The sequence below is a fragment of the Arabidopsis lyrata genome (genome assembly GCF_000004255.2).
Source record: "Arabidopsis lyrata subsp. lyrata unplaced genomic scaffold ARALYscaffold_8, whole genome shotgun sequence".
NCBI classification, from domain to species: Eukaryota; Viridiplantae; Streptophyta; class Magnoliopsida; order Brassicales; family Brassicaceae; genus Arabidopsis; species Arabidopsis lyrata.
The window spans coordinates 15256943-15280595 of NW_003302548.1; the positions used below are offsets into that span (position 1 = coordinate 15256943).

The 23653-nt window shown below is 33.4% G+C and overlaps 8 protein-coding genes across 12 annotated transcripts; 6 read left to right on the forward strand and 2 right to left on the reverse strand.

The window, feature by feature from the left end:
* Positions 1-825: 825 nt before the first annotated feature.
* Positions 826-2196, forward strand: LOC9300266 (heavy metal-associated isoprenylated plant protein 12). 2 transcript variants are annotated; one of them, XM_021011003.1, is made up of 4 exons: positions 826-936; positions 1119-1194; positions 1305-1592; positions 2096-2196. In XM_021011003.1, the coding sequence occupies exons 1-3, from the start codon at positions 931-933 to the stop codon at positions 1577-1579; spliced, it is 357 nt and encodes a 118-aa protein (XP_020866662.1). In that variant the 5' UTR covers positions 826-930; the 3' UTR covers positions 1580-1592; positions 2096-2196. The 2 variants fall into 2 exon arrangements, with proteins under 2 accessions (XP_020866662.1, XP_002864190.1); XM_002864144.2 differs by lacking the exon at positions 2096-2196 and having other exon boundaries at positions 1305-1763.
* A 2000-nt stretch (positions 2197-4196) lies between these two features.
* On the forward strand, positions 4197-5093 carry LOC9300267 (heavy metal-associated isoprenylated plant protein 13). The gene is made up of 3 exons (XM_021010992.1): positions 4197-4309; positions 4457-4532; positions 4626-5093. Exons 1-3 carry the CDS (start codon positions 4298-4300, stop codon positions 4955-4957), a joined length of 420 nt encoding a protein of 139 aa, XP_020866651.1. The 5' UTR covers positions 4197-4297; the 3' UTR covers positions 4958-5093.
* A 1984-nt stretch (positions 5094-7077) lies between these two features.
* Positions 7078-7918, forward strand: LOC9300268 (heavy metal-associated isoprenylated plant protein 14). The gene is made up of 3 exons (XM_002864146.2): positions 7078-7184; positions 7317-7392; positions 7485-7918. Exons 1-3 carry the CDS (start codon positions 7170-7172, stop codon positions 7790-7792), a joined length of 399 nt encoding a protein of 132 aa, XP_002864192.1. The 5' UTR covers positions 7078-7169; the 3' UTR covers positions 7793-7918.
* A 3779-nt stretch (positions 7919-11697) lies between these two features.
* On the forward strand, positions 11698-12490 carry LOC9300269 (heavy metal-associated isoprenylated plant protein 13). Its single transcript, XM_021011011.1, is given in 4 exon segments — positions 11698-11754; positions 11756-11780; positions 11871-12086; positions 12089-12490. Coding segments are annotated over 4 exon segments (339 nt in total). The 3' UTR covers positions 12130-12490.
* An 840-nt stretch (positions 12491-13330) lies between these two features.
* On the reverse strand, positions 13331-14207 carry LOC9300270 (uncharacterized protein PAM68-like). Of its 2 annotated transcripts, XM_021016187.1 has the most exons (2): positions 13675-14207; positions 13331-13479 (listed from the first exon to the last, which is right to left on the reverse strand). In XM_021016187.1, coding segments are annotated over exons 1-2 (504 nt in total). In that variant the 5' UTR covers positions 14178-14207; the 3' UTR covers positions 13331-13478. The 2 variants fall into 2 exon arrangements, with proteins under 2 accessions (XP_020871846.1, XP_002865928.2); XM_002865882.2 differs by lacking the exon at positions 13331-13479 and having other exon boundaries at positions 13503-14207.
* Positions 14208-14411: 204 nt separating this feature from the next.
* On the reverse strand, positions 14412-18132 carry LOC9302003 (DUF21 domain-containing protein At5g52790). Its single transcript, XM_002865883.2, has 14 exons — positions 17533-18132; positions 16934-17445; positions 16759-16835; positions 16564-16647; positions 16358-16471; positions 16151-16237; positions 15908-16047; positions 15716-15803; positions 15559-15632; positions 15343-15473; positions 15090-15250; positions 14961-15007; positions 14610-14877; positions 14412-14512 (listed from the first exon to the last, which is right to left on the reverse strand). The coding sequence occupies exons 2-14, from the start codon at positions 17112-17114 to the stop codon at positions 14465-14467; spliced, it is 1500 nt and encodes a 499-aa protein (XP_002865929.1). The 5' UTR covers positions 17115-17445; positions 17533-18132; the 3' UTR covers positions 14412-14464.
* Positions 18133-18585: 453 nt separating this feature from the next.
* Positions 18586-22481, forward strand: LOC9302004 (DNA-directed primase/polymerase protein). Of its 3 annotated transcripts, none has more exons than XM_021011341.1 (14): positions 18586-18768; positions 19009-19169; positions 19267-19427; positions 19534-19680; positions 19778-19829; positions 19975-20149; positions 20274-20401; positions 20519-20725; positions 20866-20982; positions 21105-21261; positions 21348-21455; positions 21573-21638; positions 21719-21951; positions 22036-22481. In XM_021011341.1, the coding sequence occupies exons 1-14, from the start codon at positions 18687-18689 to the stop codon at positions 22129-22131; spliced, it is 1890 nt and encodes a 629-aa protein (XP_020867000.1). In that variant the 5' UTR covers positions 18586-18686; the 3' UTR covers positions 22132-22481. The 3 variants fall into 3 exon arrangements, with proteins under 3 accessions (XP_020867000.1, XP_020867004.1, XP_020867009.1); XM_021011345.1 differs by having other exon boundaries at positions 20319-20401; XM_021011350.1 differs by having other exon boundaries at positions 20397-20401.
* Positions 22050-23381, forward strand: LOC9300271 (delta(1)-pyrroline-2-carboxylate reductase). The gene has a single exon (XM_002864149.2). It carries the CDS (start codon positions 22245-22247, stop codon positions 23220-23222), a length of 978 nt encoding a protein of 325 aa, XP_002864195.1. The 5' UTR covers positions 22050-22244; the 3' UTR covers positions 23223-23381.
* The last annotated feature ends 272 nt before the right edge of the window (positions 23382-23653 follow it).

Here is a 23653-nt window from a genome sequence, read left to right on the forward strand (position 1 = left end):
GTGAAACTACGCTTAAACACTTTCGTATCCAATACTTCAAAAACAGATTATCAAAAGTTGTTTACTGGAATTGTCAAACGGAAGACTCTTAAATTGGAGTTAAACTAGAGCAAATGTTATTAGACTAAAGAAGTTGTTTTTCCAAATTGACACTCGATACTCAAACTCGTAGACAAACTAAACTACAAATGCTACGTTGAATTATGTTTCAAGATGATCCGACCAGATCCTTTTCAAGGTTACAACATGACAACGAAACCGGCTTGGTAATTTGCCTGGAAACGAGGGAGTTGATGAAAACGTATTTCTTGGTTCACAATTAATCCTACACTTGGAGACTTAATGCTATTTAGTCGCTGCAAATTTGTTGGTTTGTCCATCTTAGTTTATTCAACTCGAATCTCGCTTCCGTGGTCCAACATTTGATTTGAATAGCAGCGTCACCAACCAAAAGAAATACATGTTTCTGTTTCCAGTTTTAAAAAGGATAAATAAGCCTCAAGCAGCTATAAAAATATAATTGCCCAAATTTAACTATTTTGAGTTTGATATTGAATGCAATATTTTTTAAAGAGTGTGTTATTTTATTTCCGGAGCCATTTCGACTGATAAATTTATCTTTTGGCCAATAGTTACCGCTTTAATGCTAAAATGAAGAAGAAAAACGTGTTATTTTAATAAAATCTAGTTTAAATTTTTTATAATTATTGTATATATATGCGTGGAGAAGTTACACCAAATTACACTTAAGACATACTCGATTTTTGTCATTTTCAACGTTAAAAGAAAGTTGGTGTTATCCTTGTCTTTTTTTCATGCCCTGCAACTTGCAACTGCTTATATAAAGGACTAAAGAAGGTACACTTTCAATGCCCATTAGCAATTAAGCCACGACTTTTACATATTTTCCAAACACTAATTGAAGAAAACATGCAGGTTCAATTCTTTATCTTTTCCTAATCTATTTTTCTTCATTGGAAGCTTGTACTAATATATGTACAGATTTTTTTCGTTTTTTATTATTATTGCTTATATATGTAGAAATTAGCAATATATCAAATGTCATAATGCTATCCTAATTAGCTCTTTATTATTCATATATAATATTTTCATGACAGGTAGTTGTACTGAAACTGGATGTTCATTGTGAAAGAACAAAAAAAAAAGCTATGTCAACTGTCTGTTGTCTCTCAGGTACACGAACACTCATCAATTGTGTTAACCTAATTTTATTTTACTTTTAAGCCTCAAAAATTCTCTTAAACAAGTGGTTAGTCATAATTATATTTTGATTTGTAATGAAGGAGTTAATTCGGTGGACGTGAACGACGGTAAACTAACGGTGACAGGAGAGATTGATGCCTATATGATTGTGAAGAAATTGAAGAAGATATGTCATACCGAGTTTATCTCGGTTGGACCGGTTAAAGAACCAGAGAAAAAGAAGCCTGATGATCCAAAGAAGCCCGAAACGAAGCCACCAGATGTGATTTATAATTGTGTCCCTCCATATCCACCTTATTACCATCATTTCAACGGATGTTACAATGAAGATCCCTATGCTTGCGTCATCTCTTGAAAAACATATTTTGGTACACTCATCAGTTTCGCCGTAGTCTTTGGTTTTGTTTTGTTCTGTTGTGATTGTTTTAACTGTTCGAGTCCAGTCCATTATACACTAAACAAGACCAAGATTACCACTCCCAGGCCCAGTATATCTCTTAAAAAAAATTCTTGTTAATATAAGCATGCATTTAAATTTAGATGGCGACGCAAAGAAGATGTTAACACAAATCACTAGGTAATATGTCTAATTTGAATGATTTTGTTTCTTAAGTAATTAAATTATATATACTATAAAGACTAAAAATGAACTAATTGTTTTTCTTAATTGATCTTTAAAGTAAATATAACACAATAATCTTAGTATGCTCCAAAATTATCTTTTATTTTGTTTAGAAAGAAGAAGCTACTTAAGAGGTAAAAAAAGATTCAACATCCTTAAAACAGATTTTATGAAAGAAACTTTCTGATTTTAATCTCGGTTTGATTTCAATTCAAGCTTTGGTTTTGATATGATTCAACTTTTTCCTAGAGAACTTGCTCGAGAGGTTCTTATGACCGAAGAAGTCAACAAGGTCCACCAAAATCAACGTTGTCCGGGTCGTACACGCGGAATTCTGAATACTACTACACTTCCGTTTGCTTTCGTTACACTGAAATTAATTTTCAACCAAAACATAAAAAAAATTATAAAATTGATAAAGAATTACTACTTTAACCTTTTTGTGGGCGTTGCAATACTATTATTATTAAAAAAATATAAAAACTTTCCCTTGTGGGTCATATAATATTAATATAATAACACTTGCAAATTTCTTAGAAATTTCTATATAAACTGATTTCATTAGACTTGCTATTGTCATCATCAAAGCTTTCATATTTTAGACTAGATTATGTACCCGCGCGTTGCGCGGGATTTTTATTTATTTTTTTTATCAATGCGAATCTTTGAGTATAAATCTAATCATTTGAATTTAATATTTTTTACTTTATTCATGTGCATTATCTTTCCAATATAGTAAAAAAAAATTCACACGTTTCATTACAATTTCTTTCGTTATCTTCTATGATTCAGTCGTTGTTTCCCGATATTTACTCTCTTTTCGCCTTATATTGACTCATATATAATATACTCGATTGTGAATTAGTTCTCAAGATATATCGTATATCATTTCTCCTTCCTATCTTTGAATACTCAATTCTTTTTTTATAAGTTGCATAATCTTTTTATTAAAGTGAACATCAGAAAATTTTATGAAATGTTTTGTCATAAGGTTTTTTTGACCATGTTTTGGTGGATGTAAAATTCTTTTGTATACAACAAATCTCATATATAAACTCATTGCTATTCACAAACATCGGATTTTAACGTCAAGTTTTTCATTTATCTTGACTGTTTGAAAGATATAAAATTCTCTTTTCACATACATAATTTGACGTATATTATGATTCTAGATAGTATTCTTAGTGTTGATTTTTTCTAAAATATGTAAATTACGAAATCATAAGTTATTCTATTTTTATTTTTTTTTGTCGTCTTAATATTGAAACAAATAAAGAGTTTGCTAGAAACAGAGTAAAACAAAAACAGGGAAAATACGTTTGTAAGAGTAAATCAACCACAATCATTGTCTACCTCGCCGTTCGTCCTCAATCCGGTTATTCTAATTTTAAAATACGTTTATTTAAAAAAAAAAACAAAATCATTCTTCTTTCTAATTAAAAAACTCTTCAATATACCATTAATATTCTAATTTCCAAATAGCATTCTCAAATATTATTATTACACAATTTTATTATTCGATTAGATTATTATTACATAGTTTTATTAAACTCTTCAATATACCATTACTAAAACATAGGTCTTTGTTTTATTTCAAATCACCTTAATTTTTTTTCATTCTATGTTAATCTCCTAAACACTGATTACTATTTAGTTTTTCTTCTTAGGTATTCATTTTTTATATAAAACCCTCCATGTTTTAATTAAGAAAACATTAATAATATAGACAAATTTCTTAATTTAACTATTTATATTATATTATAATTATAAACAATAATATGTACTCAATCCTTCTTATTTTTTAACCGGTATAAGGAATTGATACTTTAACCTTAACAAATATATTCTCAAATTTTAATTTTTTTTTTTTAGAAATAAATTACTTTTTTTATTAAGTAAGAACCTTTAAATTTGGTATTTATTAACTCTTATTTTCTTTATTGTACTAAATAATTGTAATTCTTAAAAGTGATTGTTGTTCCATTAAAATATATGATAAGTTTCCGTTTTCTTATCACTAACTATTTTAAAATAATTACGCATTATATGTTAAGATATAATTATCTTATTTTATATTTCTCCAATCTCAATTCAAAAGTTTCATGTTTAAATATGAATAAGATATAATTATTCATTATCGGTTTTATATTTGTTTTTCCGTTTTTTCATATTTAATTTTTTTGTAATTTTTTTTTAAATGGAGGGTAATAATATAAAGTATGTGAATTAATTTATTTTAATATGTTTTTCTTAATAAATAAGATATATGGATCCTACCAAAATAATAAAATGTGATGACATGGATGTTGATGTGGACACCTTAGATGGAGAGAGAACTCTCTCATTATATATATAGATTATCTATTATCTCTCTTCTCTCTCTCTCTCTCTCTCTCTCTCTCTTAAGAATATCGGAAATTTCTGAAGCTTTGCTATAGTTGATCTCGAGCCATGCCTCCGATGGTACGCCCTCTTTTTCCTTTTATATCTCTTAAAATAATTATGCGTTGATTAATCATTTTATATGAATATTATTTAACTATATATAGTTATGTTAATTAGATTGAAAATATGTAATTAACAATACCGATCTCTCATTTGGAATGACAGAAAGCTGTGCTGCAATTGAGCATTCACGAGGAAAGAATCAGGAAGAAAGCGTTTGTTACTGTTTCTAGATGTCCAGGTAACTTTATTAATTACATTTCAAAATTTATAACATGATATATTGTTGGGAAAATGAACTTATATTCATGTATTTTTTTTTTAAAATATATAGGTGTTACTTCGATAACAATTGATGACAAAACCGGGAAAATGACTGTAGTTGGTGAAGTTGATGTACCGGTTATTGTGATGAAGCTAAGGAAGCTATGTAACACAGAGATTGTTTCGGTTGAAGTTGTTAAACCACCTGAGAAAAAGCCTGAACCGGAGAAACCGGCTCCACTTAAACCAGCTCCAGCTCCAGCTAAACCGGGTGAAATTGTTGCCTGGCCGGTTCAGATGAACAACCCTTACCAATACCATCCTGCCTATGCAAATTCTTACTATCAACCATACGGAAATTCTAGATTTGTAACGGACGAATCAAATTGTGTGATTATGTGATTTTTATAGAGTTATTTCAAATAATGTTAAGTTAGTTTTAATGGAAGAATGTAATTTTTTGAGCTACTGTAATATACATTTCTCGTATGAGCTTATTCGGAAAAAAATTAAGTTACTGTGTGATAAAATTGATCTTTATACGTTATGTTAACTTTTACTTTTAATCATCTTGTAATATTTGATCTTTTTTCCTATAGAGAATATTCTCTATACTTTGTCTTTTGCTAGTATTCTGATCAATTGGATACAAAAATATAACACACACACATAGTTAAGTCGCTCTCAACTCATTTATGAATATCAAGAATCAAGATCGTTCACGTAATACATTCGATTGTCCAAAACTAAAATAATTTTGAAACAATTATTGAAGAATGAGATGTTAGTAAAGATGTGATGGAGAGAGTCAAGATCGGAAAGTCTCCTTTAACAAAACAAATAAAAAATAAAAAAAATCCCTAGAAGATTCCTACGTGTGGGGGATCCACATGTAAATTGAGGTTTCGAGGAGATTTCCTTTCTTGACTATGAAATGGCAGTATTATTCAAGTCTTCTTATCATTTTGCTAATAATATGAATCGCATGAAACAATTCAAAAAGTTAAAATTTTGGATTCATGCATGCATAATGCATTCATTTGATTTTGAGATCTAACAAAACTCTTGTGTCAGATTAAGTCATAACTTCTAAAATTTTAGTTTAAATCATGTGTTATTTATTCAATAAAATACAAGTTAAAAATTTTGTGTTATTCTATTAATATTTTAAATTACAAGGTAGAAATTATGATTTTTTCTGAGAATTTTTTTTTTTTTTTTTTTTTTTGCACAACAAAGATTTGTGGGTATGAAATGTGCTATACTAGTATGATGCAGGTAGCACAATTCGAGGAGTCTTGTTTGTCTAAGAGTAAAGTTATAAATCGAGAGCATGGTGCAAAGAAAACCATTTTACCGTGGTGTGAATATAATTGTTTGTTGAAAAATCGTATGTAGAATCGCTCGCCATAAAAAATTGCATAAATGAATTGATAGTCATGATCATGAATGTTGTTGATCAATTATAATTTGGATAAAAAAGGTTAAAGTTTCTTCAAATTATAGTGTATCAGAAAAACAAAAGAAACGTGTGGGGTATATTAGAATAAAAGGTATTTAGTAATTTTTTTATATATTTAATGAGATTAAACACGTCTACTTTCTATATTTTATACACTAGCGCATTAATCAAAAATAGAAAATTTGACATAGTAGGAGAGTCAGCTTTTAGTCTAAAATTTGGAGAAATGAATATACTAAGGGAATATACTCATCTCTCCCTATAATACTCATCTATAGCAAAATGGAGAGAGTATAAATTAAGATAAAGATTCACATACATTGTTTCCGAATTGTTATTATTTTCTTAAAATTTGAACAATTTCTCGATTAGTGTGTCGTCCTTATGCTAATCTTCTTTGTATTGTTCCAAATTTTATCAAATATTCCCGGTAACAGAAATTTAACCTCAAGAAACAAACATGTGATCTAATTTACACAAATATTCGTTTCCATCACAAACACAAAACCTAGAGATCACAAACTACTACTTGTTACCTTTTTGTTGTTGTTGTTAAAGATCTTGCTACTTATTACTTTCTTCTTGACTGCCTCGATGATCTCGGGATTTAAACTTTTCTTTTGGCAGCTTCGAATTATTTTCGTGTGGCTCTGAGTAGGCATTGCTATATGATAACTAGAGAGAACAACGATAACATTTGATCAAACTTATCTTTCCTCTCATCTCTTTATAACATCTTTAAAAATTATTAAAGAACAATTGTGACTTAAATCTCGGTTTGATTTCGATTTTATCTATTGGTTTTGGTATGATTCAACTTTTCCAAGAACACACTGTAGAGAACTTTCCTGAGAATTGCTTATGTGACCAAAGAGTCAATAGGGTCAACAGATGGTCCGGGTCGACCCGGTCGTACACGCGGCATTCTGAATGTTAACCAAAATAATATAGAATGACTACTTTACTCTTTAGTCTTTTATAACAACTTTTTGGGGTCATACTCGCAAATTCCTACGCAATTTCTATATAAATAGATATCATAAGACTTGCAATATGTCATCAAGAAGCTTCGATATCTCAATCTATCTCTACTCTTTCTCTCTTTAAAAAAAAAACAAAATATCCAAAATTTCTGGAGTAGTTTCTCGAGCCATGACGACCGCGAAGGTACGCATTTCATTTTATCATCCTTAGACTATGCGTTAATTAATCGTTATATACTATTCTAACTATAAAATTATCATTTTTTACATTGAAACTATGCAATTATCCATACTGATTTCTCATTTGCAATAACAGAAAGTTGTGTTGCAATTAAGCATTCACGAGGAGAAAATCAGGAAGAAAGCGCTTGTCACCGTTTCTCGATTTTCAGGTATCTATTATGAAATTTCTATTAGAAATTTTTAATATGATATATAAGGAAAATAAACTTGTATTAATGATTTTTTTTCTTTATATATATAGGGGTTACTTCGATAACAATAGATGACAAAAGTGGGAAAATGACGGTAGTTGGAGAAGTTGATGTACCAGTTATCGTGATCAAGCTGAGGAAGCTATGTCACACAGATATCGTTTCGGTAGATGATGTTAAACCACCTGAGAAAAAGCCTGAACCGGAGAAACCAGCTCTACCTATACCGGCTGAATTTATTACATATCCGATGAACTACGCGTACCAATATAATCCTCATGCCTATGCAAATTCTTACTATTATCAACCATACGGGAATTGTAGAGTAGTAGACGAACCAAATTGTGTGATTATGTGATTTTTCTAGAGTGTAATATTAAGTTATTAAACACTTATAATTTTGATGGAAAAGTGTAATTTTCTTAGATACTGTAATATACATCTCTCGTATGAGCTTATTGGGAGAAATAATTCAATTTATGTATTACAAAAAGAATCTTAATACGCTTTATCAACTTTTACGTTTAATCATATATAGTAGTAATTAGTTTTTATTGTTTTCCATTATGGTTTCATTTACGTAGACTTGTTGAATATATTCTATATATTGTCTCAAGTTAGAATACTAATCAATATGTAGCGAGGGATTGGTAATTGGTGGAATGGGATCATAATTTGGATACAAATTAGATATATATATTATCTAACACATAGTTAAGTCGCTCTCAATTTTTTTTGACTCATGAACATCAAGAATCAAGATCGTTCACGTAACACATGATTGTCCAAAATAAAAAGTAATTTTGGACTATTAGCGAGTGAGAGAATAATGAAAAAGAAAAAAAAAAAAAAAAAGAAAGAAAAAGAGATGGAGAGAGTCAAGATCCGAAAAGTCTTCTATAACAAAACGAAACAATAATAAAAGACTAAGCAAAAGTCTAGCGTGACTTGGAGGGTCGACATGTGGATTGATGCTTACGAGTATATTTCGTTTCTTGAGTTTGAAACGAAGAATTATTCAAATCTTCTTACCAAAACAACTTTAATATGAATCGCCAAAAATCTTAAAACTTTAGATTTATGAATTGTGTTGATTGCAAAATTAATACAAATCTTGTATTATTTAATTGATGTTATTTACACAATAAATTTAGATAAAAAACAAAATTTGGGGTACTCTATTAATAATTTCGAAATATAAACCAAAAACATAAATTTGGCCAAAAAAAAAAAACATAAACATAAACAAAAAATAGGCTGTTTTACTTTTAGGTGATTTGTTTATTGGATTGTTAACTTTTTCTAATCTTTTTTTTTTTTGCTACACTAGTTCTTTAATATTTGTCAAAATGTTGTGTTATATTGTTTGATTAACTAAATTCTAAATCCTGGCTCAAGTAATGAAAATTATTAAAAGAGTTCGTTGGTTTTATGTCCACTTGGATTTTTTCAATAAAATTATATGTCAAAATCCATATGGCTTTAAGAATATATTTTTTTTTTCTTGGTCAAATATGGCTTTAAGAATATGTATTAAATCATTTATTGGATTGTATATTTAGATGAATTTTGAAACTAAGCATCATCTTGTGTTATTCAACTATTTATGATACAATCTTTGTCAAAATATTATGTTAACTAGATTTTAACCCGCAGTGTACGATTTGTTTTTAAAATTAGTGATTTTTAAAATTTAATGGGGATATATTATATAAAAAAAATTGCAAATTATATCATTTTATAAAAAAAATTATATTTTATAGTTTCCAATTATTATTAAGTAATGCTATACCACAAGACAATTTTTTTTAATACAATTTACTTTAGTCAGGATCATTCGATATGTCTAATATTTGTGGTGTTAAAAAGTAATAAAATGAAGATTTAACTATATTGAATCAGCGGGTTAATGATGTTTAAAAATTTTTTGATTTAAATTTGTCTCTTCATATAACCCCGTCTTTCAATATAACCCCGTTCTGCAATATAACCTTGTCTTGCAATATAACCGTCTCATGTTATTTTAACTCCTTATATATGTTCAAATATTCTTATATTATAAACTTTGTACTAATATATGAATTATAATATTTAAAACTTCTTAAAAACTTGTCCCGTTATATAACTTTGTCTACCAATATAATCTGTCTCGTGTTATTGTAACTCTTTATATATGTTCGAATGTTCATAATATTATAATTTTTTTATTGATTTTAAATATATGAATTATATTATTTAAAACTTTTTAAAAGTTTAAAATTTAACATTTCTGGTAAAATTAAGCAGTTAAACTAAAAAACCGAATGAAACGGTATATGATTTTAAATTTGGATGCTTATTAAGTTGAGCTTCATGTTCATTCGGATTTGGATTCATTTTGATCTTATTTATAATATGATTCTGAATCAATATCTAAACATTTTAGCCGATATGGGACGTTGAACACACACCTTTTTCATCAATTAGGTAATATATACCCGTTTTAAAATTTTTGAATCCCAATATATGCAAAAAACAAATTGAGATTTTTTTAACTTTATGTATTATACGACGATTCAAAATAGTTAAAAAATATTCAAACAAAGATGATAGGAGAATTGTATTTCTAAATCCTAACCAAATCTTCTAAATATCTATATTTTTAAAATGGAATATCCGGTTCATAATTTCGGATATGTTTTGATCCGATCCAAAAAGAATATGAACTATCCGGTGTAAAATTTATGAAATCAATTTCTTATCGGGTCGGATATCAAATTTGTCGGATAATAATTTAACCCACCCGCTAAAAATGTACTTCAAAAATACTAGTATAGATTCAACAATTTATGATATGTGAATCTTAGCTAAAGTTGTATCTTAGTGGATTATATTAATATCGCCGTTTGTGCCTGCGCACGGATTCCCACTATGCATATAAATCATATAAAACGTGAATTTGAAAATGTATTTTCTGAAGCAAGTCCTACTTGTCCCAATCCAGCAACCACAATTCAGAGTTGTGCTGATTCTAGTATGGTTTCCATTACAATGGAAAACAGTTAAGCTTCAGTGACATGTCTCTGATAATTCCTATAGAGCCCATAATCGCTATACACTTGACTTTGAGGGTTTCCTGTCTGCACTTCCCTCCTTCATGGAGATATATTTGATGGAACATTCCTCCTTTATGGAGAGACCACTTACTATCTCGTCCTCTTTGAGTTAGCTAAACTCTTCCGTTATGTAACCACTTGATCTTCTAATGGAAACAAAGCTTTTGCATAGGAAAAAAGAAAAAAAGGACCAAAAAACTGAACCTAGATCATTCATACAAACCACTCGTTGTCCTCGGCATCTCTTTCAACTTTCCTCTGGACAGCTTCGAATTCTTCTTCGTTTGACTCTTAGTCAACATTGCTACCATAGGTATATAGAGACAAGCGACAAGAACACTGAATCCTTCTCTTTCCCGCATCTCTTCAACATCTTTAAGAGATTAAAAAAGAACCGTTATGACTTCTATCTCGGTTTGATTTTGATTTCAGCTTTTGTTTCTATGTGATTGATCAACTTTTCCAACACTCTGGATAACTTGCTTGAGAAGTTCTTACGTGACCAATGAATCTAAATACTGCACTTCCTTTTGATTTCGTTACACCACAATTATATTTTCAACCAACTCGGGAAAATTATTACTCAAAACAAATTAATAGACATTTACTACTCTAATCGTTTACTACTCTAATGCTATTGATATGTAAAAATACAAAATGCTTGTGGATCATATATCTAATAAATCAGTGCAAATTTCTACGTTAATTTATATTTAAACAGATATCATTTGACGCAATTGTCATCAAGAAGTGTTAGGAGATCTCAGAGATTACAAGATCGAATTAAACATATTTCCATATTGTTATTAGAAAAGTTAACATTTGTGTAATATTGCCTTATTGTTAAATAGGTAGGTTTCTTATAATCATATATGTCAAAACTTGCTAATCAAGTTATAACTTTGTATAAATATGTATATTGAATAGAAAAAAAAAAAATGTATATTGAATAACTTTGGGGCTAATCACTTCTTCGGTATCTCAATTCATCCCTCTCTTTGAAGTTTTCTTGAGCCATGGCCGCGAAGGTACCCACCTTTATCTCGTTTTAGCTCTCTTTAAATAACTATGCGTTGATTAATCATTTATATATATATGTACTATTTAACTATTGTTATAGTAAGTCGATTGAAACTATGCAATTAGCCATAGTAATCTCTTGTTTGAAATGGCAGAAAGCTGTGTTGCAATTGATTATTGACAATGAGAAAATCAGGACGAAAGTGTTTGTGACCGTTGCTGGATTTACAGGTATCTTTGTAAGTTACTTTTCTAAATTTGTAGAATGATATTGTGGGAGGGGAAATAAATTTTTATTCATGAAATATTTTTCTAATATAGGTGTTACTTCGATAACTATGGATGACAAAACCGGGAAACTGACGGTAGTGGGAGAAATTGATGTGCCAATTATCGTGATGAAGCTAAGGAAGCTATGTAACACAGAGATTGTTTCTGTTGAAGTAGTTAAACCACCTGAGAAAAAGCCTGAACCGGAGAAACCGGCTCCACCTAAACCAGCTCCACCTAAACCGACTGAAAATATTGCGGCTCCGATGAATTACCAGAACCAATACAATCCTGCCTATGCCTATCCTGATTCTTACTATCAACCAAATACTTGTGTGATTATGTGATTTTTCTAGAGTTATTTCAATAATGTTAATATATATGAACACATAATTAGTTAATTTTGATGGAAGAGTACTGTGATTCATGTATGATAAAATAATGTTAAGTTTTGTTAACCCGTACCATTACAATCATGCCTAAGCAAATTTTGATGTTAACATTTCTCGGGGGATTTTTATTTGAAAAAAAAATCAATATATACATGACAAAGTTGATCTTAAAGTGTTAACTTTTACTTTAAATCCTCTGGTAATAATTAATCTGTTTTTACCTAGTCTTTTGTTTTCCATGGTTTCATTCACGTAAGTAGAATTTTTTCCTATGCTGAATATATTCAATAATTTGTCTTATTCTTTGTAATTTAGTTAAACCATGGAAATTTCGAATCTTTGACCCATATTTTCTCCCGGTATCCGAAGGCAGCTTTTAGTTCATCTTAATTTAAAGAATGTTTCTCCGATCCGTCTCAAAAAGAGATTGAATCCGTCACACAAAAGAACTAACCTCTCGTACTATCACTAAACCACCACCTCTTGGCATATGTATTCAATAATTTGTCTCTGGCTAGTTCTAAACTTGTCCTCAATATGCTGTGAGGAATTGGTTGAATCGGTTCACAATTTAGATACAAATTCGATAAAAATAGTTAAGTCTCTCCAGAGCCGTAGCAACGATTATGAGGGTCGCCAGCGGAAAAAAAAAAGGGCCGCTCTAGAAAAGTGTATACTTATAAAAAAATTTAACCATAAAAAAAAAAAACAAAAAACAAAAAAAAAAACTTCTCTCACGCTTCAGGTGATTCGAACTCATGACATAAGATATGTAGTGTATGACATAATACCACTAGGCTACCAAAATACATTGGTATTTGAGGGCCAAAAATATTAATAACTTATCGGAGGGCCGCAGCTCTCGCTTCTCTTGCTTCTATCCAGCTACGGCTCTGAGTCTCTCTCAACTATGTAACCAATTCTTTTATTTTTCTGTAATATTATTAATATTAAATAGAAAATTTACTTAAAATTAATATTTCCTAAAATAAAAATAATTATTAAAGCCATTTTATTATTTATAAGGGGAGATAAACTGTCCCATATATTGTCGGAATTAATTTTTCCGTTATTTTTTTGTGGATCCACGAACCCAAAAATCACTTTGAAGATTTAAAGTAGCAAAATTTTCACGTTGACGGTTTACTGTAGGAGTTCAAAATCCTTGAAAGTTTAAAATGGTCGTGGTTACTATTAAAGGTTTTTATGGGATTTTCCCCAAAAAAAAAAAAAAATCAACATTATTATTATTCATACATTACCATCATCAAGGGTTTTTTAACAAAGGCTCTTAGTAAATTTTTAGTATTAAAATCTTAAGATTTACCTCTTACAAACATGTTTTGGTTCTTAGCTAAGAAACCTTTCTTACCAATCTTACTATTTACAATTTAATTAAATATTTTTTAATACTTAAGATTTACATAAGATTTGGCTAAGAACCTACCAATAATCATGGTCTTTAGTCTTCTTTCCACATCTCTACCCAATTCTCCTTTGCCTCTTTGAGTCCGAAAAGAGAGTTAGTCTTGGTCGGGTCCAAGTTTGTGGACAAGCTTCCGTACGCAATCCCAAGAGCCGACGAACCAAAGGTCACGAGTGTGGTCAAGAATGGAACCCACAACGGCACGTCCCAGACTTTCCTATCCTTCAAGACTTCGAGTATTTTCAAGATTGCCACTCCTAGGCCTAGTGGTGTTCCTACCGACACGACGATCCTTCCCATCATCCGCTCGAACACTTCTTGAGGTATCGGCGGGTCGTCTTCCTGGTCCGGGTCAGGCCGGCCCGGGTTTTCAGAGCTTTTAGTAGATTGAAACCCCTTGGGTCCTGCGTGGAGCTTGGATTCCCATCTTGGTTTGTTGTTAGGAATTAGAGTTTTTGGATTTTGAAGTTCGGTTTTGAGAGTTGTTCTTGAGAGAGATGATAATGGTAGTAAATGGTGTGAGCACAAGAGAGCTCTCATTTTCTTCTTCTTCCTGTAATGCTTTTCTTTATTAACCTTATCTACATGTATTATATGGTTTTAGTCTTTAGGTGACATATTTTGTTTTTATCTTTGGGATATGTTCATTGCCACACATTTCCAACTATTTTATCCTTCTTTATTTTATTTCTTCTTTCCATGAAAATAAAGAATTCGTTGGAATATTTTCTTCAATTTTGAATTTTTAAGAACATGGAATGAGTGTTCCGAAAATTATAAATTTATTTTTCTTCACTTCAATTCATCTATATATAATAGATCCAATTTTACGAACCATTTGATCTTGATAACTTTTCATACGATTTCCTCCACACCTGCAAGGAACAACGCAAACAATAAGCAAAGTGGGGAATTAACTTCCAGTGCAAGCAAGAGACTACAAAGCAATGTCTTGAGAACCACGTTACGTACCCTACTAGGAGATATATAGTAATAACGCTCGTTACTGTCCGGAGAGAGCACGGAAGGAGGTTGTGCCGGTGGAGAAGCGTGAAGTGTTGGCCGGAGAAACGAAGACTGGTGGCGGTAAGGTGAATTTATTGGTGACCGGAGCAGCGTAGAGATCATGAGGCTCGGTGACAGAGGACTTGAGCGATACGGCGAGATAGGAGATGCCAGCTCTGAAGCCCAAGTAGCAGTTTCCGGCGAATTTCCCGATATTGGCATGTTTATTGTTATTCTGTAGTAGGAAAAATATTCAAAGTCCAGTGAAAAATACTGTAAATTGAAATCTACTGTATGATTGATAAATGGTGATCATACCTTTTATGAAGTTGGACGCACCGGTCCGTCTCATCAAATATTTCTTCCTTCAAGGTTCATCAAATGGTTAAGTAAAAAAAAACAATCACAAATGTCATGTTAGAAAACTAACATCTGTAAGAGGAGTACCTGTATAAGTTCTTCCACAACATCTTCCAGAGTTATAATCCCAATGATTTCTTCATCTTCATCAGCAATAGTATCGATGTATCGGATTGGACTTTGACGATTACTTTCGCTGGAGTTCATCACAGGAATGCTCAGAACGTTGGCATCTTTATTAGGCGATCCTGAAAAAAATACAGAAAACATAAATATTCTTATCTCAATACTTTATATGATTTTGGATTTTATGCTCTCTCATATATACAAGTCTCTTAACCATTGATGCTCTTGTCGTGGACTGGAGTGTTAATATTAGTATAGTTCTTGGTCCCAACGACAGCAGCCATGTGGCTTCGACCTGTTTGGAAGATGTTGAGGATGTCGTAGAGAGGTAAATTCAAATCGACCCTGCTTGCAGATTTTGGAAGAAAATTAAGCTTTGATCGGTCCAGCTTCGAAAGCAGTTGAGTTGGAGAGTATATATGTATATTACCTTGGCATTCTTCTGATAGGGAGATCTCTGATCGGTGTCTCGTCTTCAGGACGGACTTTGATCAAGTTCTTTACCTACTCAAACCAAAAAAACAATTCAAAAATCATGCAAGTGTTTCTCAAGATTATCGTGTGTAATAGATTTGTTGCTTACTCACCAGAATAAATCCGATGATAACGCTAGGATTCACAGAGTATATAGGTATTCGGCTATGGCCTTCACTTGCTATTAATCCCATTGTCTTTCTGTGAGGCCCAAAGATGAGGATAAGAATAAAGAACTAACTGAATATATTATATATATATTGTCTAAAAGAAGAAGAAAGAGGAATTCCAAGAGAAGAACATACTCGTCGAGCTTAGAGTTTATATCGAGTGAAAAGATCTGAGAGACTGGTGTCATTGCGTCTTTGGCACTCTTCTGAGACATGTCCAGAGCTCCTGATATGATTGTTGTTTCATCGTGAGTCAGTTCACCGCCTTTTCCAGCCTAATTGTCAGAAAAAGGACATGGAGAAAGAAGAAGAAAAAGACATGGATTCACCTCACATATTGACAAAACAATAAAAGCATCTCAAGTTCTTGAAACGAACCTCGTTCCCGTGCATATACACAAGTGACTTAAGCTCTGCTCGTCCTAAAAGTGTAGAATACCTTTTTCCAAGCAACAAATCGAGTAGCTGAAGCATTGAAAGAAGAAAATTTTGGAGTACTCTTTTAACTTCAAATGATTTCTGCGTAATTTATAAACTCAATAAATTCTACTAAAAGTTCCATTGATGTTAAGCTGATTGAATTACCTTGCTGATTGGATAAGATAATGGGAAGAAGACTATGATAATCAAACGAACCAAAACAGATAGCTTTGCCCCGATGCTCAGCCCGTATCTAGAGCATACAGCTTGAGGTATAATCTACAACAATGGAAAAAGAACAGTAATCTATTGCCTATTGGGTGATGTTAAAAATCAGATTAGCAGAGAAAGCTAATATAAATTCCATTCACCTCGCCAAATGCAAGTATGAGAGTCACGGATATCAGGATAGCACCCCAAGCTGGAAGCAGGGAATCGACAAAGATCGGTAGAGCCTTTTAGATTTTATTGAAACAGAGTCAGTAAAAACTGCATCATAAGTTCTAAAAAGCCAAAGTGTGCACAACACAAATAAGTATCCAAAGATATACGCATAAGCTTGATACCTCCATTGCCAAAGCATTGCCTATAAGGAGTGTACACAAGAGAAGGTGCTGGTTTTTAACGAGTGGCAGAATCTTTTCTGGCCATTTTGTTACAAAATTTTTGAAAGGGTGTTAGTACTTAGTATGAATATGTAGTAATAAAGTATGAGTAGGTCAATGGGTTCATGAAACTGACCAGCGTTTTTGCGCTCGTGGGGTTCACCGGCTTTGATCATGACCTCGAGCTCAACAAGACTAAGGGACATGAGCCCAAGAGTCAGTCCTGACATCAAACCTGCAAAAGCCACAAGAGCAACACATACGAGTAGGTACACCCAGAACATAGTCGCACAGCAAGGGACATCATCTGCAGCCATTTCTTAAGTAATTTAGAAGGTAAAGACTAAAGCTATGAATGTTGAGACAGAGAGAGAATGAGTTTGGGAATCACAGGAGCTTAAATAGTAGGAGTGGATGACATAGTATACCAACTGCTACACCAAGAGAACAGAGTCCAAGAACCACCATCCAAAATTACATATTAAAGAAGTAATTTCATTCTGATATCAGCTATTACATAAGGTAATAACAAATTCCCTTTTGCAAGAACCTTTGCATTCACAATAAAAAATTTGTTCATCGGCCCACAAAACACAAATTTGATGTCCACTATCTCCAATCATTGTCACATTATCATGCTCCAGTGACCTGATAGCAGACAGAAATACCAGAAAGTCTTATAAAGTGATGTTGGGAAAGACAGCAAGTAAAGTTGTGAATCAAGTTCAAACTCACTTATTCGATATTTCAATTCAATTTTGTTGTGCCATTCTTATACAAAAGGTGTGAGGAGAAGAACAAGATGCAACCACTGGCATTGTCAACTCAGAGCGTCTGAAGCTATATTCACTATAGTCAACCAAACCAAAGAACACTTAATGTTCTGTGTGGTCTTTAACACCAAATCATTGACGTCACGAAAAATCTATTTTAAGTGTTTCTAGGATATTCAGAAACGCTAATACAACAAAGTATGTTCCAAAGGAGCAGGTGATAAATGATGATACCCAACCTAGATAGCAACCGATTCATAAAGAAAGCAAACGACGGTTCAAAGGACCACAACAATAATAATATCTGTAAGGGTCAAGATAAGAAGTGACCTCCAGACCAAAACAAGCCGTTAAAGAAGCTTTAAATAGTTCAGAAGAACAAAACCAAGAAGCTCTTTTAAAAAATTGGCCAACTCCACCAACTAATGGAAGCAAGACACAAAATTGCTACATCAATATCTTCTTCAGGTTTTTCTGCTAACAAATCCCCTACAATATACTGATCATACTCCACTAGCAAATTATTTATTCATTTGTCACTTTTCATGAGAATTACGTAATAATGAAAAAAAAAAAAAAAATAGCAACGTAAATTTTATTTAGCAACGTAAAAAAAAAATTGAGATTATTCATACCTTGGACTAGCAATACGCGATATTGGCGTAGACGAACACCAAACTAGATTGTGATGCGAGACTTAAGTATCCTAAATTTTGCATCACAATCTAATGTGGTGTTCTTTGATCTTTTTCTTGCTTTTTCCGGCGACCTGAGCCAGTAACATCCCCGTTAATCTTCTTCTCCGGACGACCAAATGTTTGTTTACGAACAATCGTGTCGTTCGTCTCTGAAAGCAAGAAGCCAAGTAAAACGGCACAGTGTTTTAATCTCTAGTCATCAAACAGGAGGTAGTATTAAAAGCACTTCCCAATAGATTATCGACACGTGGATAAAATGACGACTCCGCTTACGTTTGACCTCGTCGTTGACATTTTTATTTTTGATGAACGGAAAAAAAAAATTCCAAAAATTTCAAATCCCATCGCAGGGGGAAATGAAATCTCACTTAGAATTGTGAAACAGTGAGAAGTAGAAGGAAGAGAGGAGAACAAAAAAATGTCGAAGAAACTTAGTGCGAACGCCATGGATGATGTTGATCGATTGTTTCAGTGTTTCAAGTGTGGAATTTCTCCGCCTGGTGAGCTTCTTTTACTCTCTCCCACTAATGGAAACCATGTTCTGTGATTGCTCGAAGAGAGATCCATTGCTTTTTGTAATTGAATTGAAAGTTTGGTTAAACGCAATTGACAATTGAATCTTATGTTCTTCTACAACGAGACCTGTAACCAAAAGTTTGAGATCTTTGTAGTATATAACCAAAGAATGCATAGCAATATACGAAATTTCATTGATAATATTTATGTGTGGAATATTTCAGCTTCTGCTATGAGAGAAAAGAAACGGAGCAAGAAAATGGTGAATCCAGAAAATGACTCACCTGGGACCTGTAAGAAGTTGCAGCTAAGTTCTTTGTCTAGATTATCTGGAAAAAAAGGACAAAGAAATCAGATTGATGGAGGTGTCAGTCTAGACTCTGTTGTATGTATCTTGAACACAAAGTTTACTTGTCGTGTTTATTGTGTTTTATGTTGTTGTGGAGTGAATTTTGATTGTCTTTTTATGTTTCATATTTCAGTCTGGTTCTAGGAATGTGAAAAAGAGTGTTGGGAGGCAGTTTTCACCCATTGTATTTTACGGATCTCCAAATGGCGTTCCTCCGAAAAGACCGTTGAGTTTGTTAAGGCTCTTGCGTGAGATACGTATTGATCTTAGTGAAGAAAGGAAAGCAATCTCCAGGTAGTCTATGAATAAAGCTGGTGCTGGCTCTTCTTGGAAGATTTTCATTTGTGTTTAGAAGATTTTTAACTGTTGTGTATCATGGCATGGTCTTCATTTTGCTTAGGAAAGGAGTTTGGGCTACATTTCCTCGGCAAGATGAAGCGATTAAGTTTGGAAAAAGGCATGACAATGTGCGGATTTTTAGTTATCAAGATCATTTTAGTGGCCAGAGAAGGTTTCTGGTTTCAACATATGAAGAATTCTGGAATAGGTTCTTTTATTTCCCTTCTTAACATTACTTGAGTTAAGTGTTGCAAGTCAGGATCACTTCTCTCAAGTGTTTTAATTCATTTACCCTTCTACCTTAGATACAAATCTATGGATCCAAGGCACCGACACCATTATGAAGTGATTCAAGAGGTATCTCGATCTCATTCCCTTATGCTGCCATAGACTATTTTAGTATGTTTCTACATACCTCTCACAAGACTAGATCTTCCAGTCTTGCAACAAATACGCATCTCTGGCTTTTGATTCACTGCATTTAATTTCAACGGCTTCTCAGGGATTGCCATGCCATATGTACTTTGATTTGGAGTTCAATCAGAAAGAAAATGAAGGAAAAAATGTGGATGAAATGGTTGATATCCTGGTATCAGTCATTCTTGAAGCCTTGCATGAGAAATATGCTATTGAAGGACAAGAGGACTGGATAGTAGAGCTTGATTCCTCGACTAAAGGTACTGTAATATATATGCTCTTCCAACTGCTAATTGAATATGAGGTGTCCTTTTTGCTTCAGCTTTATTCTCTGAAGGTTGAAAATGCCAGTTATTATAAACTGTTTTTCTTCTGTATGAGAAGGTAGGTTCCCTTTGACTAAAGAATTCCTTAAAAATTCATATGCAGATAAGTTTTCTCGTCATGTAATTGTTATCATTCCAAAGGTTGCCTTTAAGGATAACTCACACGTTGGTGCTTTTGTAGGAGAGGTATGCTTCAATCGATATTTCACTTGTATTGCCTGATAAGATGGTTTCCTTAGTTGCAACTTGCAAGTTGGGAGGTTATGTTGGGCATGGCTTATTTTCATCTTGATGTTTCTTCAGCTATGCTCACGGATAGTAAATGCGAAAGAAACAGATGAAAGGTTGCGCAAGCTGTTTGTTCACAAAGAGGCTAATGATTCGGCATCCCTACTTTTTGTGGATACTGCTGTTTACTCTAGAAACCGTTGCTTTCGTCTTGCACTATCATCAAAAGCTGGAAAGGCGTCGGTTCTTTTACCTACAGGACGATTCAAATGTAAGGATATGGTAAGTCCACCTTCATTTAAGTCTCTCTGTTGTCCCTCACTTTCTTTTCCATGTTACTATCTCAGCATCGACTTCTTGTTTTGCTTTAGAACAGTTCATTCTAATTCCAGTATCTAACAAGATCATTGGTACCCAAACAGGGTGAACCAGATGTTTTCATGACATCCTTAATCTGCAACATAGAATCAGATTGTGAGAAGCTTCTGGTTTGCAAGATGGAATCAGACTGTATGAAGACACTTTGCTTCGACACAGAGGTAATTTTTTCATCACTTAAATCACACGTGTGCTTTTGGCTTCCAATTGCATCTTCCTTCCACATATACTTGAGGGACCACAAATGTCTACGCCTTTAAACTGAACTGTTTGGAGATGGCAGGTGAACAGTAACAATCTTGTCAGAGACCAGAATGCTCAGAGGTTTCAATTGGATGCTTGCACAAGTGACATGTCAACATCGTATTTTGGGGGCAAGTCCCCGTTCCCGCAACTGGACCAATTCGTAGAATCCACTGCTTCCACTGGGAATGTCCCAGGTTGCATTTAATCTTTGTGCAATGTGTTGTGTTATGGAGAGATCTCAATTCTCAACTTCTTAAATTATATATGCTGTGATATTTAGGGAAGATACGCTGCTGGTACTGGTTCTCAGAAGATGGCCTGATTGTGTACAGCATGTTAAGAAACAGATATTGCGAACGGATTGGCAGGGAACATAAAAGCAATCATGGTACCATCTGCTCTCAACCCATTAATGCTATATGAGCTTCGAGTATTTTTATGTACTCTCTGCACCAAATAACATTTTTTATGCTAACATTTGTTCAAACAAACTTTGTTGTTTTAGTGATGTACATCGTTGATCTCAGAAGGGGAATCTATTATCAGAAATGCTACGATCCAGACTGCCGAGGTGTGTATCCTTACTCATTGTCTTTGCAAACAATCTGAAAGCAGAATCTTGTTCCTAAGAAAAAAACGAACTGTCTGCAGATTATCGGTCTCCAATACGTCCAGTTCCAGATAGTTACCTTCCTGAAGATATAATTTACCATCAAGGAGATACACAGAATCTCTGTGACAACCTTTACTCTGAAGGAGAATGTTACGTTGATAACGAACGCGATCCAGATAGTGCTGCTAGCAGAGGCTCATGGTGGCTTGAAGCAGTTAAAGTCGCAGATGATCTTGAAAGCAAACCCAAGACTCTTGAACCTCTTATCTGGGTTAGTTGACTTCTTGTTATTATTGACTTAAGACTCGGTCTAATTTTCTCGAGAATATTAAAAGAAAAGCTTTGGCTCTAACAGGAGAATTGCGAGGAAGATGATGACTGGTGGGTAGCAGCTGCAGAAGAGTCACTAAAACAAATCGCATCTTTAAGTCCTTCCCCAAAATACCCTTGATTTAGACATATTTACCTAAGACAAGACCAATCTGGGTTCGTCTTCTTCGAAATTCCATTTCTCTCCTTAAAACCACCATCGTGTCCTGAAATCAACAAATCTCTCAAAATCCAATGGCTTCGTTACCAGTTTTCATACCAGCCGAGTCTTTTCCATCGATCCTCTCACATGAAACCTTGATCCATCACTTTCAGACCAATCTTCCCAAACATTCTTCAACAATCACAAGCCCTGTCCGGCAAAACTACACCGTTTCATCACCTTCCTCTCTCCTCCTCATGCCTTCTTGGTCGTCTTCTTCTTCTCTCCCTTACATGGGCGTCAAGCTCGTGACCTATTTCCCTCATAACTCCGCTCAGAACTTACCTGGCATCCATGGATCCTACACACTCTTCAGCTCCACTACAGGCCAAACCCTAGCTACAATGGACGGTACTGTTTTAACCCTTTACCGTACTTCCTCTGTTTCAGGGTTAGGCTCCAAAATCCTAGCTAGAGACGATAGTCAAGTACTGATCATGGTTGGTTCCGGTGCTCTCGCACCACACCTGATTAAATCTCATCTAGCTGCAAAACCAAGCTTGAGAAGAGTGGTCATATGGAACAGAACTCATCAAAAGGCTCAGGGTTTAGCTGAAACTCTCTCTAAGGATCCTCAACACAAGGAAATCTCATTCGAGAGCCACGATTCATTAGATGAAATCATTCCTCTGGGAGATATCATAAGCTGTGCAACGAACTCAACTGTTCCATTGGTCAAAGGTGAGTTCTTGAAACCCGGAACTCATCTTGATCTGGTTGGATCGTTTAGCCATGAAATGAAGGAATGTGACGACAATGCGATACAAAGAGGGAGTGTGTTTGTCGATAACGACACTGCGATGATAGAAGCAGGAGAGCTCGTGGGAGCGTTTGCAAGAGGAGTGATTAAGAAAGAAGACATTTGTGGGAATTTGGTGGAGTTGATCAAAGGTGACAAAGAAGGGAGAAAGAGTTCAACAGAAATAACAGTGTTTAAGTCCGTTGGCTCGGGTACTGTAGATCTCTTAACCGCACAACTTGTTCACGAGACTTATTTCAACCGTTGTTAAGTAGTGAATGACTAATCTTGTTCAATCCTTGCGTTTGCAAATATTGTCACATTGTCGTTTAAACGAAATAAAACCTTGCTATATGGACCTATGGTTCTGTGTCAATTGATACATTGGCATTAGCCATTTTGTTATATAGATGCATGTTTTGTTGTCAAATTTTGAATTTTTTGAATTCAGTTCAGGTTGTGTCCATGGCAACAAACAATTGTAGCTGGATTTAGTTTCGTCCTTTTCAAATTAAATAATTGAAAAATGATATATTAACTAATTAAAATTAGCTGGAGATGTGAATGGGAAACAGATGTTCAATTTTCGAAAGAAATACAGGCAACAAGGCCATCTTCATTTGATAATCGCAAGAGACTGCGATTGCGATTTTGAAATCACCGGATGTTGCTTGTTTAGCAATTGCGCGTTTAGTCGCTATT

What these genes read in the sequence shown, in the direction of transcription:
- LOC9300266 (XM_021011003.1), top strand. An exon ending in AACTGTCTGTTGTCTCTCAG is followed by an intron (nt 1,195 to 1,304) that starts GTACACGAACAC and finishes TTTGTAATGAAG; the next exon opens with GAGTTAATTCGGTGGACGTG.
- LOC9300267 (XM_021010992.1), top strand. An exon ending in TACTGTTTCTAGATGTCCAG is followed by an intron (nt 4,533 to 4,625) that starts GTAACTTTATTA and finishes TAAAATATATAG; the next exon opens with GTGTTACTTCGATAACAATT.
- LOC9300268 (XM_002864146.2), top strand. An exon ending in CACCGTTTCTCGATTTTCAG is followed by an intron (nt 7,393 to 7,484) that starts GTATCTATTATG and finishes TTATATATATAG; the next exon opens with GGGTTACTTCGATAACAATA.
- LOC9300270 (XM_021016187.1), bottom strand. Translation starts at nt 14,177, where the DNA reads ATGAGAGCTCTCTTGTGCTCACACCATTTACTACCATTATCATCTCTC.
- LOC9302003 (XM_002865883.2), bottom strand. Translation starts at nt 17,114, where the DNA reads ATGGCTGCAGATGATGTCCCTTGCTGTGCGACTATGTTCTGGGTGTAC. An exon ending in TTATCATCGGATTTATTCTG is followed by an intron (nt 15,633 to 15,715) that starts GTGAGTAAGCAA and finishes TGGTTTGAGTAG; the next exon opens with GTAAAGAACTTGATCAAAGT. An exon ending in CCACGACAAGAGCATCAATG is followed by an intron (nt 15,251 to 15,342) that starts GTTAAGAGACTT and finishes TATTTTTTTCAG; the next exon opens with GATCGCCTAATAAAGATGCC.
- LOC9302004 (XM_021011341.1), top strand. Translation starts at nt 18,687, where the DNA reads ATGTCGAAGAAACTTAGTGCGAACGCCATGGATGATGTTGATCGATTG. An exon ending in GTGTGGAATTTCTCCGCCTG is followed by an intron (nt 18,769 to 19,008) that starts GTGAGCTTCTTT and finishes GGAATATTTCAG; the next exon opens with CTTCTGCTATGAGAGAAAAG. An exon ending in GCTTGATTCCTCGACTAAAG is followed by an intron (nt 20,150 to 20,273) that starts GTACTGTAATAT and finishes CTGTATGAGAAG; the next exon opens with GTAGGTTCCCTTTGACTAAA.
- LOC9300271 (XM_002864149.2), top strand. Translation starts at nt 22,245, where the DNA reads ATGGCTTCGTTACCAGTTTTCATACCAGCCGAGTCTTTTCCATCGATC.